This window comes from Tachysurus vachellii, chromosome 25 (genome assembly GCF_030014155.1).
Source record: "Tachysurus vachellii isolate PV-2020 chromosome 25, HZAU_Pvac_v1, whole genome shotgun sequence".
Lineage (NCBI taxonomy): Eukaryota > Metazoa > Chordata > Actinopteri > Siluriformes > Bagridae > Tachysurus > Tachysurus vachellii.
This window is the reverse complement of record NC_083484.1, coordinates 8537000-8550153: the sequence shown is the minus strand read 5'-3', so window position 1 is coordinate 8550153 and position 13154 is coordinate 8537000. Positions and strand designations below refer to the sequence as shown.

The 13154-nt window shown below is 36.9% G+C and overlaps 1 protein-coding gene across 2 annotated transcripts in view; it reads left to right on the top strand.

Moving 5' to 3' along the window:
* Positions 1–13154, top strand: part of gli3 (GLI family zinc finger 3) — a 131283-nt gene that overhangs the window by 99163 nt on the left and 18966 nt on the right. For both annotated transcript variants that reach the window (XM_060861474.1, XM_060861473.1), the window contains exons 7-10: positions 4134–4338; positions 9836–10052; positions 11251–11364; positions 12206–12346. In XM_060861474.1, coding sequence (XP_060717457.1) covers positions 4134–4338; positions 9836–10052; positions 11251–11364; positions 12206–12346 — 677 coding nt within the window. The remainder of the gene's footprint in view (positions 1–4133; positions 4339–9835; positions 10053–11250; positions 11365–12205; positions 12347–13154) is intronic.

Genomic DNA, 13154 nt, shown 5'->3' with positions numbered 1-13154 from the left:
TCTACAATTATTGTATCTAAAGTCAAATATATATTAATGACCATTCAATATATGAATAGTTTGTTTATTCTTTGTCTGTGAATTAACCAAAGCAATATCCAAAACTGCACTTTTTCTTAAGTTTGCAGATGAAAAGACAAATGATTAAAAAGTTAGTAAGATAATACAGTCACCTGATTTGAATAAAAAATTGGCTTAATGGTTTGACTGGGGAAAATGTGTTTTGTGTGTGTGTGTGTGTGTCTGTGTGTGTCAATAAATTATTAAGGGCACATAGAAAATTAAAGGCACACTCGTTTTCAAGAGAGAATGTACTGACTGGACTTTTGACTTTGCTTTGATGGGAATGGTTTAGTCAGCCTCTTGTTAGTGCTCCCTCTCTGTCAAGTCTCACAACCTAATTAAAACTAGCCAAACTTGCAATGGTATCAGAAAATTAATTGCTATTAAGTGGGAATTGGAATGTCCCATTATTCATCATGGGAGAAATCCTTTCTTCTGTGGCACTGTTTAAGATTAATAGACTGGAACAAAACAATTAGCGCCATTCTTTTTTTCGATGGAGATGTAAAGGCTTTTTCTACTTCACAGTCTTACAGTGATTGAGCCTGGGTAATAACTCCTCCTGTTTCTACAATGCATGTTCCAAGCCAATTTACCACTTAAAGCACTTTTTTATGATGTAGAGATATTGCATGCAACCAAATAAAGAAAACGGTGTTATCAAATATTTTCAAGGTTGGAAAGAGAGCAGCAGTAGCTTACTTGGATTTCAGCTATCTTCCTATAAGTTTAATTACTGTTGGAAGGAGACTAATAAAACGTAACAGGCTTGGTCTATGTGTGTTCTGATGAGGACATTGTTTAAATGATTTGGTTCCTAATTAGTCATTTTAAATTTAAATTGCACATAACATCCATATTTATGTGGGCATGTGGTAGCCTAGTGGTTAAGGTGTTGGGCTACCAATTGGAAGGTTGTGAGTTTGATCCCAGGTCCACCAAGCTGCCACTGTTTGGCCCCTGAGCAAGGTCCTTAACCTCAATTGCTCAGTTGTATAAAAATGAGATAATGTAAGTCACTCTGGATAAGGGTGTCTGCTAAATGCTATAAATGTAAATTTAGGAAGACATGCAGTTCAGTAACTCTAATTTTAAGTTTAATTGCCTGCATAATCAAATAGGAAAAGAATTACAGTAAAGCAAGTGTTATTGCCTGCCTTATTTCCTTTTTAAATACACCAATCTGTCCTAAGATTAAAACTATTTAATATTATGTATTTGGTAGATTCTTTGAACCAGTTGTCTAGCCATCATAGTTTAGCCCTTGAACACTCGGTTTAATACACTTGCCCATTTTTCTTGCTTTCAACATATCAGCTTTGAGAGCTGAATGTTTAGAGTCTGCCTTCCACCCATTGACGGGTGGCATTGTAACAAGGCAATCAATGTTATTTATTCCACCTGTCAGTAGTTTTAATGGTATGGCTGGTTAAGTGTAAGTATTATTTTGTAGATTTTGTTTAAAAATTCAGCATTTTGAACAGCTGTCATATTGTAGATTCATCAGCAGAGACTAAGTGAAAGCCTTGTGTGTGTCCCACACATCAAAATTTAAATCCATTGAAAGCCTTGGAGCAGAGCTGTGAACAGGCCAGATTGTGAATATGCTGCAAGAATATGGACACACACACACACACACACACACACACACACACACACACAAACATCTTGTGATTTACATGTGAATGGCAGGCACTGTAAATGCTTTGAAGTGTCAAATAAGAGAGAAGGGGGGATAGGGATGGAGAAAGAAGACTGTGAGTAATCTTATTTGCTTGCTTCTGCTTTCTGATAAAATTAAAACAACTGAAGGGAAAATGAGTCATAAAGTCATTGTGTCACTCCATCTAACAAAAGAGCTACATCCCCTTGGCATCACTCCTTTCCCCTCCTCCTCCTTTCACTCCTTTCTTGTTTGTGACATTTCCAATGAAAAGACAACAAAAGTCATTTCTTAATCTGCAGATACTTGTCATTGTGTGCAAGTGGGCCTGTCTTCAACGAAGCAGCTTTCTACTGAAGGCTTTTCAAAAACAGACCACTGCAATTCCATTCACGAATAAAGAACTATTCATGGAAATCAAATGTGATTAAAAATTGGGTGAGGGGAAAGTCTCTCTCTCTCTCTCTCTCTCTCTCTCTCTCTCTCTCTCTCTCAAACACACACACAGGGCCGGTGTTTTACAATATTTACTTTGGGGCACTTGTTGAGGTCTGAAGAGAAGCAATGCTTGTGGAGGGTAAAACAGAATTAGCTGTAACTGTTGATGTGCTAGCAACAGAAACACAGACAGTACTAGTATTGCTTTAAAGTCTTCAAACGATACATCACACAATTAATAAAGTTGTAACAATAGTCATATAAACACAGAGGTGGGTAGTAACGAGTTACATTTACTCCGTTACATTTACTTGAGTAAGTTTTTGAAAAAAATATACTTCTAGGAGTAGTTTTAAATCACTATACTTTATACTTTTACTTGAGTAGATTTGTGAAGAAGAAACTGTACTCTTACTCCGCTACATTAGGCTACAATGAGCTCGTTACTTTTCTTTTTACCTCTTTGGTATTCTACGCATCAATTTTAATGTTTAATTTTGACAGATAGAGAAACTTCCCCTAAGGCTCTACCACGTGACTGTGTTTCACCAATCAAACGTAGTTGTGCAGTCTCGTCACGTTACCATACTCAATCTCAGCGGCGGGACGGGTTAGTTAGCAACATGTCAGAATCAACCGTCGGCAATGCAGACACAAATGAGGAGGAAAACCCGCACCCCTGGCCTCATATTGAAAGCATGTTTACCGTAGTAAAAGTGTGAGAGAGCAGATACATTATGAGGTGTCTTCTGTGTCTGCCAAAGCAGATAGGCGCATGTTTGTCTTTTAGGTTACATATGATAGAGCTCTCAAGTCTTCATCGTGAGACACGCATTTCAGTCAGTTCACACCTTGTATTTCTTACGCTGAGAAGTAAGAGAGAACTTTTTCTGCCAAATACTATTGAATTAATGGACGAGGCGCAGGCATACAGTACACATACATACAGTTTTGTCCAGTTCAGCTGTTTCGAGTTTTTTTATGTGCTCAACTTTACTCAGCGCCGCAAGAGCCGACAAACAGATGACATCAGACGTGTCGTTTCTTGCAGCGCCGAACACATATTTAAAGGGATAGTTCACTCAAAATGAAAATTTTGTCATCATTTACTCACTCTCATGTTGTTACAAACCTGTATACATTTCTTTGTTCTGATGAACATGAAGGAAGATATTTTGAGAAACAAAAACAGCTTTGCAACCAGAAGCTTTAGCTTACCTGAAACTAAGGAAAGTACTAGAGGCTTCCTGAAATTAATTAAAGGAGTAGAGATGTATTTCATTATTATTGCCCTTTCATCAAGGCATCAAATGTGCAACAATCACAACACAAAAGAAATTAAATGTGTTTGTGTGTGTGTGTGTGTGTGTGTTTCCTTCTGTTGTTCTGTCACTGGAGACACACACAGTTTATGAGAATTTATGGGCTGCCTCGTTCTAGTTCTGCCTGGTAAAAAAGTATAAAGGTTTGGAAATTTGTGTTACTTTTGCATATTTATTTTTTATTTATTATTTTATTTATTAAGTACTTGAATTTACCTGAATTATTTTAATTTAAGCTATTTTGTAATTAATTAATTTTAATTTATTTTATTGCTTGGATGAGCCATAATTTGCCTAAAGATTATTTTGTATTTTTGTCTGTCTGATTGTTGTCGTGTTAAAAAATAAATCAGACGTTACTCAACAGTTACTCAGTACTTGAGTAATTTTTTCACCAAGTACTTTTTTTACTCTTATTCAAGTAATTATTTGGATGTCTACTTTTTACTTTTACTTGAGTCATATTATTCTGAAGCAACAGTACTTTTACTTGAGTACAATTTTTGGCTACCCTACCCACCTCTGTATAAACATAAGAAAATTTAACGTCGGTTGAATTATGAGGATTTGTTAGCTGCTGCACAGTAATCGCTTTAGATTACTGTTATTATAAAATAATATTTACTTACTTGCTTTCTCTCTTTTAGCCGGGTCTCGCTTTCCCAGTCCGAGATTTCTTACCCGTCAGGGTAGGAAACGACCCCTTCCTGGTTCACCATTCTCAGACTCAAGTTTTGATTTTCATGCAATGATCCGGAAATCACCAAATTCCCTGGTGAGCATCCTGAACAGCTCTAGGCCCAGCTCATCTACCAGTGGATCCTATGGCCATCTGTCAGCTGGCACTATCAGGTACTGACTGCATTACTTGAAAATACATGTAGTATTGGTTTAGTCCTGTGGCAATTGGTTTAGTATTGTGGCAATCTGAAATAAAAAAAAAAAAAACGACAACAAAAAACAAATTCTTTGAAGCAGTGTGTATTTTTGATCTTTGCTTGGTGCTGAATCAAATGACTATAAGCTAAAACAGACAAACCTGTATTTTGTTTGTTTGCTTGTTTCTTTGTTTTTTGTTTTTTTAAGGAAACACTGTTACATACTAATGTTTAATGCCCTTCCAGAATTGGATTGTTGAGTGGGAAAAAATGATTAAATGCTGAGGGTATTTCATTAATGAGAAAGGCATGTTTAAAACAGACAGGACTGGCAGGGAGAAGACATGAGGAGCGGAGAACATGAACGATAGAAAGATAGATAACTAGGAAGAGAGGGACTGGAGAGCAGAGTATTGCATCTCAGGCTCTGCTGCAGAGTGATAAATGAACATACAGTGCCAAATAAACGAGGGAACAGGCTGAGTGCTATTAGGCGGAAACATGTGAACAGACTCCTCTCCTCCTCCCAAGCATCTGTCCCTCTGATATGTATCACCTGATTAATGTTCCCTCCATCAGAGTGGGAGAGCTCTACCCCAGTACCAACACTGTGCAATTGCTCATACTGGAACCGGAGAAAAGAAAAGGGGGTGATGGATGAAAGGAACTGTAAAAGAAGGGGACAAGTGAAGAGTATAGGGCTTTGTTGGGGACACTAACACTGACTCTAATATGAAAGAAATAGAGAGAAGGCAAGTAGACAGGGCAAAATAGTAAATAGAAAACATATTGCATGTCATATTGCATAGTTGCTGCTTTTTTATTTGGTAATATATCTAAATAACATATACACTGTTTACAAAATTGTGGGAACACTTAAATCATATATTGGAGCTTGATGAACGAAATATTGAAATAATTTATTTAATGGACACAGCAGCTTCTGTGGCTCCAGCTAATGGTGCAACTTTTTGTGTTAATATGCGTCATAGAGACTGTAATTGCGACTAATGTAGTAAATATCTCGCATTACTACAACAAACTCTAATGGCTCTGGGCTCAAAGAACAATTTTTGGTAATGAATTACCAAAATTCATTACAAGAGACACTACGCATTCTAGGACTTTACACGGACAAAACACTCACACAGCTTTGAGTGACTCAGCTAACCCGGGTACAGAAGCACTACAAGCAGTGTGAGAGGAACAGGAACCGAAGCTGAAAGCTAACCATTTCCAACCAGCCCTTCCATCAGTATTACTGGCTAATGTACACTCTCTTCACAATAAAATGGATGACCACAGACTTTGACAGAACACCCAGGCTGAAACAAGGAATTGATGTGTGCTTATCTGAACTATGCAGAAAGGTGCAACAAGACCTCTGGTAAGAACAGAGAAGAAGAAGGTGTTTATATACATTAACAATGACTTGTGTATCAATACTACAAAGGTTGCTACTCACTGATTACCACAGCTGGAGTCTTTAGTGGAAAAATACCAGTCGTACTATCTACCACGGGAATTCACTGCCATTATAGTAGTAGCAGAGTAAATTCCTCCCAGCGCAAATCTTAGAGCTAATGATAATGAAGCACTGAGTGAGCTGCACAATACAGTATTAGTGAGCAACATACAACCTACCCAGTTGCCTTTTTCATTGTTACCAGGGATTTATGTACTCAAAACTGTTGCACAAATGTTTTACCATCACATCAACAATCAGCCACAAGAAGAGATGACATACTGGACCTATTCTATGCAAACATCCAGGATTCACACCAAGCCATTTCTCACCCCCACCTAGGACAATCAGACCATCTCTGTGCGCTCCTACTCCCAGCATACAGGCAATTGATGAAGCACCAGGCCAGCTTGGAGGACAATCCAGGTCTGGCCAAAAGGATCCACTTCAGCCCTACAGGAAGGTTTTGAGAGTACAGACTGGAACATGTTATTGGAAGCTGCCACCTATAACCAGCACATTTGTCTAGAAGAATGCACTGACTCTGTGACCAGCTACATATAGAAGTACATAAGGGAATATCACTGTTAAAAAACTATAACCACATGAGCTAACCAGAAGCCGTGGTTGGCGGGTGAGGTATGTGTCCTTATCCAAGGTATGCTGCCTTTAAGATGGGAGAAAAAGCACCTCTCAGGTCAGTAAGGGCACAGCTTTCAAAAGCCGTCAAGAAAGCAAAACACCAGTATGCACAGAAAATAAACAATCACTTCTGTGATACTAAGGACCCCAGACACATGTGGCAGTGCACCCAGGCCCTAACTGACTATATAATCACATCACATGCTATCAACAGTGACAGCCATCTCTCTGACATGTTAAATGACTTCTATGCACAGTTTAAAGCTCTGAACACCACACGAGCATGCAATTCTGTGCCTACCCCTGAGGAGCAGGTGCTCTGCCTGGCCAAATCTGACATGAGGAAGACAATATCTATTGCCAACCCATGGAAAGCTGCTGGCCCTGAAAACATACCAGGGAGAGTGCTCAGGGACTGTGCTGACCAGCTGGAGGGCATCCTCACGGACATTTTTAACATCCTTTTGAACCAGGCTGTGGTCCCTGTAATCTATTTGAGCCATACTTCACACCTACCCCATATTTATACATCATAAGTTCTATAATGCTTAAATGTTTACTGTTAATTTATGTTTATTCTCTACTGTTTATTGTTTATTGTTAAAATTATTACTTCACTACTTATGCACCTTGGTCTGTAGTAACAGCATTTTGTTCTTTTGTATACTGTCAGAAAAGCAAGTGACTTCAAGAATAAAACCAGGACCTAATGCAGGTTTATTAACAAAACACAGATAGGGAAAAGGACAACAACAAAATCCAGGAAATGTACATGGCAAAACAAACAGAAAAAAGACCAACTAAGCTGAACAGGAAAAAGATTAGGATGCCGCAAAGTGAAAAGCAAAGGGGAGGAAATAAATAGGTAAATTAATAAGTCAATTAGAAAAAGGTGAGTAGTGATGAGAACATGCTGCCAGAACACCCCATAATGTATTTTCAATACAGAATTCCAAGAGAATTTCCAAGCAAGGTTCCTCACATAAACTGTGTATATGGAAGAATGACAATAAAGCTTGAGTTGAGTTAAGTTGAGTTCAATTGAGTTGAGTGCTACGTTAAGAATAAAATGATGTGAATCTGATCAATGGAAACCAAAATCATCAACCCATTACCCAGTGAAGGCTGGAGAAGGCTGACCAAAAATAAATAAAAAACTAATTACAGGCTGATTTAACAATTCATTTTAATTTCATCAAGGTAACTCATAATGACAGTCAATAGTGTGTATGGCCCCCACATGCCTGTATGCACTCCTGATAACGTCTGTGCATAAGTCTCCTGATGACATGGTGGGTGGTGTCGTAAGGGCATCTCCACTCAGACCAGTATAGAAACAGAAGAGATAAAAAAACAAGAAATAAATATATATAATAATAAGAAGAAGGAAAAAATAAGAATGAAAATAAACAAATTATTATATACAATTAAAGTTTTAAATTAATTTCAAAATATTAATTTAAAATGTAAAATACTATATACCTATCCCTATTCCTAATGTGCGAGGCGGCGGCGGCAAAAAACTCCCTGAGATGATATGAGGCAGAAACCTTGAAATGAACCAGACTCAGAAGGGAACCCATCCTCATTTGGGTGACACTGGACAGTAAATAATGTAAATGTAAATACTGTCCTTTCTACAACAATTTATAATAGTGAAACCGAGAGCTCCAGAGGAACTAATAGGTCAGGGCAAACTCAAAGTTCAGCACAGACCTAACACTAATTTCTTCCTTTATTTGTAGTACTGTATATGTTGGCAAAAAGGGAATGTTTTTCATTTTCCCACCAACTTTTTGTAAAATAAATGTGAAAGGAAATCCAGAGAGTTGCATTTTATTAATTAAATTTTGATTTGTTTGAGATTTTTAAATTATATATTTATTTTAGTTTATTAAATCTTACCTTATATGATTATTGTTTAAATTATTTTTTAATATGTTTAAATACATTCTTTTTACTAAAGGTCAATAAACTCTGTGAGAAATAGTGCTAAAATATAAATTTGGTCTGGTGGTGTATTGATGTATTTTTAGTGTTGTATTGATGATGTATTTTTTCAGCATTTTTATCCTGTGGAAATGCAGCAGAATAATGTTACTGAGCTCATGAAAAATACACAATGTCTGTATTATCTGCAGAATATACATATATAGGCTAATGATGAACATTATAGAGGGATTTTAATCATAGAAGTATTTTTTGTTATTGGTTCATATGTATATTAATGTCTATTTGATGTTTATGGGTCTAAGATTCACGCATACAACTCTAGTGTTGTGTCACTAACCCTATTAGACTACCTCCTTACATGATCAGGGTGGAGAGAAAAAAGAATCTACAAGCCCTAAGGGAAACAAAAAACCCAAAGCAGACAAAGGGAGACAGAGAGGCTCCTGACCCCCATCCAAAGCGATTGATCACTGACCTAGGAAAGCTGATCACTCATATCTGGAATGTGCATGGACACATACTGATGAGTGATGAGACAGTGAACAGCACACTGCACTGTCTAGCTGCATTGATTTCATCTCTGAAAATAATAAGATGAGGCATATGAGGGGGCAGAGGAGCCCACAATGAATTGGGCCTTAGGGACCTGCCATTGGATCCAGACATCCAGTTTAGCTGCTTATTTTAAATATCACAATCAAATATTATATAAAATAATTTTAGATTGCATTGTACTAGCATCTAAATGGAATATGATCAGAAAACATTAATTTAAACATAAAATAATCATTGCTGAGATTAAGAAATGTAAGCTAATTTTTAACAATTTTCAATTTGGTTGATTTTTAATCATTAAATTGCTTAAGAATAGTAAAGTGTTTCAGTGTTGTATTGTGTTGTACAATTATTGTAAGATAAGACTTTATATAGTCCCAAGAAATATTTGTGTCCTCACAGATACAAAACAAACCTAAATCTATTTACTGCATCTCTGCTTGTCTCTACTTTTTTATTTAAATACAACTTCTTTATTTTTATTTTCACTACAGTTAATTGTAAGTCTGAGATTATAGTTCTGATTTGTTGTATTCTCAGACTTACTTACTTTACCATACTCTTGTATCCTCTTAACTGTTTTCTTTCTTATGTCTGTTTGCTCAACATGTACTTAATAAACACCTGGTATTTTCTTTTTTTCTTTTTTGTTGGAAAATCTTATTTAATTTGAATGTTACCATACGAATGCCTTTAACAAAATTTATATATTGAATATATAATATATTTATTAGAAATTATATTTTTTACAAACAAGATTTTAACAATTGAGCAATTGTTATTCATTATAAACAATAAAATAAATCAATAAAAACTATATTTTAAAATCCTTATTATTCTTATTCCTTTTTCCTAGTCCTGGACTGAGTTTTTCCTACCCTCCCACCCCAGTTGCACTGCAAATGCATCAGCAGATAATTGGCCGGCCTCCTGGCATTGTGCATTCTACTTTTGGGCACAGTCCCCCTCTCATCCACCCTGGTCCTGCCTTCACTGCCCACAGACCTATAGCAGGCATCACCACTTCAGGACCTGGGCCCACAGAGCGTGCCATCATCTCCACTGACATACAAGTAAGTGCTCCATTGTGTTCATAACCCCTAATGAACTGTTTAGTGAATCTTGCTTAAATACAAAATATGTATTTCACTTCATGTTCCATAAACAAAAAAAAAATTTGGATGGAACTGATTCTCCACTGTTATTTATTAAATTTTTGATTTATTAGCACTCAGCATCAGCGGTGAACTGTTTATTGCTGTGTGTGTATGGAAACGTGCCCTAAACACATCAGCATCGTATGACTGCAGAATGTGATTGCAGGTAGCCCTTTTCTCACACAAACCCCAGGGGACATTACTGAGAGTTTTGCGGTTTTATATATCCCTTTGAGAAATAACACACATTTTGTTCATGACAAAGCTTCCTTTATTAATCAGAGCCAGATCTACTGTGCAACTTTCGGAAGGACTGACACATTTACAACATCTACTTGCTGATTGTGGTGGAGTATAAAATACTGTGGGGAGCACTAGGAGATTTTGTGCTTATACTGATCGGAATTGTATTTTGTTGCCATGTTGATGACTTTAGATCTGGTTCTATGGCAGATAGAACACTCTCTCATTCTTAATGACAGTCTTTCTTCACAGGAGCATGAGTATGCCACTCATACAAGTGGCCCCCTCAAATTTGTCCCCCTGAATGGTCATAAAAGAACAATTAATGGGAACAGACTGAGGACCTACTGTAATCATTGATCATTATAGATAGAGAAAGTGGTAGACCTATTGGTATTGATATTATTTGTCTTCTAATGGACTGTTGAGCAATGATATTACTGAAGTAACTGCAAATGAATTTATCTGGTATTGTCTAGAGTAATATATGGGTTCAGAACTTTATTTAATTATAATATTTATTATATTATTACACATGTAATTATATTTAGATGATGGTAGTGTTAGATTTTTTTTTATCTTCATGTGGCATATGTTGGGTTGTATCAAATACCTCTGTATGCACCAACTATGAATTTCTGAAAGACCATGTTCATTTTTCCAGGTTATTCTTGAGTCCTGATTAACTGATGAATATATCCTGAAACATATTTACATTAGTACTAAATGCAAAAAAACCTGCTTAAATAGCAAATTGAAAGGAGATTCTGCTTTTCTTTTTTTTTTCGACTAGTTTCAGAAGTGCACTTGTATGTTTTAAACACAATGCTCTGTGTGTGTGTGTTTGTGTGTGTGTGTGAGTGTGTTTCAGAGTAAACCCACCAGTGAGTCTGCAGTGACCAGTACAGGAGACCCCATGCAAAACAAACGATCCAAACTCAAGCCTCATGACGATCCTCCCAGCCCTGGTGCAGATAGTGTGCAGGTACACACAAACATAAATACATAACACATTTTCATAAATTCATTGTAAAATCCAGCAATGCACTCAAGGCGCAGTGTTGAATACTGTCAGCAATGGGTCATCAGTTTTCAAACATTTTTATGGTCTAGTTCTGCTCCTTTTTTATCATATCCAGGATGTGAGCAATAATAATAATAATAATAATAATAATAATAATAATAATAATAATAATAATAATAATAAGTATTGTTGTTATTATTATTATTATTATTATTATTATTATTATTATTATTATTATTATTGCAATTAACAGATACATATACAGAAATTGGCACTGTGTTACAATCCTACTTTTGTATCTGCTTATTGACAGGGATCTTAATGACACATTTACATTCCAGAACTCAAGAAAGTAATGATTGGCAAATATGGTGTGGTTTATGTGGATTATTGGAATAACACTGAAGTATGCCTGGCATTTGGCTTGGTTTTTGATAAGGTTTAATGCATGCCCAGCTGCAAAGCTTATAATATTTTTGTACAGGTCACTGCAGTAGATTCTTGTCAATAAAATTATGACTTTCTTCTGAAATTAAAATTGTGTACTATAGGGACAGTTTTAGGCTAAATTATGTGTAAAATAACACCATGAATTTCCTGTTAATACAAAATATTCCAATAAAAATCAATACCAGACAATTAAACAAATCGACTTGTTTGGCAATTTGGACATTTATAGTCAACATTTATGAATCATTATCGAAAAATGGGCTTCAGTATTTTATATCATGCATCACTTGTCCATACAGGTATTGCCCAAAATACCTATGTGTTTTCTTTTGACTGTATTATGCTGGTACAGGATCATCTGGAAGGAATGACCCAGGTGAAAGAGGAGGAAGATAAGCAAGATGGGAAACAAGAGCCAGAGGTGGTGTATGAGACTAACTGCCACTGGGAGAACTGCTGCAGAGAGTTTGACACCCAGGAACAGCTTGTGCATGTGAGAAAACACACACATACACACATTTGTCTTACTCTGTCTTGGTTTCTGCCTTACCTAATTTCATTTACATTATCTACTTTCATACACTGATCTAAATGTAGGCAAGGTAATCACAAGGATCACAGCATAACACACCCTTGAAAACAGTCTTTAGTACAGACATGCCATTTGTCACAGGCATATCCAGTCTGGGGCAGCAAGTGGAAAGACATTCACCTCTCATGACATGAAAGCTCATCACCAGTGAAAAAACTGCCTTTGTGTGCCCTCTTTAAGCTCTCAGTTCTCATCCTAACACACTCACAGTTCCCTTTTAACCATTCCACACATACACACACAGGCGCACATCGGATAGAAAGATCTTCAGTTTTCCACAGCTGTCTATCCATACTCTGACATGGCAATCCGAAGCGGCCATGCTACCCCCTATCTATAATTGATATCCTGAGCTGGGAATGGCCTGCCTCCCACATTTGAAGGTCTGTGCTCAAAGCTTGAGGACCTTGACAACTTCTTGCCACTATTTCTGAAAGCAATGGGGGTGTTTGTAGCATACGTGTGGGTGGATAGGTTGTGTGTGTGTGTGTGTGTGTGTGTGTGTGTGTGTGTGTGTGTGTGTGTGTGTGTGTGTGTGTGTGTGTGTGTGTGTGTGTGTGAGTGTGTGTGTGTGTGTGTGTGTGTGTGTGTGTGTGTGTGTGTGTTTGTGTGGGCAAGCCAACAACTGTATATGGTTGAGGACATTGTAATAGGCATTTAAATGTGAAACCATCTGAGACTCTCTAGTGGCTGACTGCAGAACACTGCT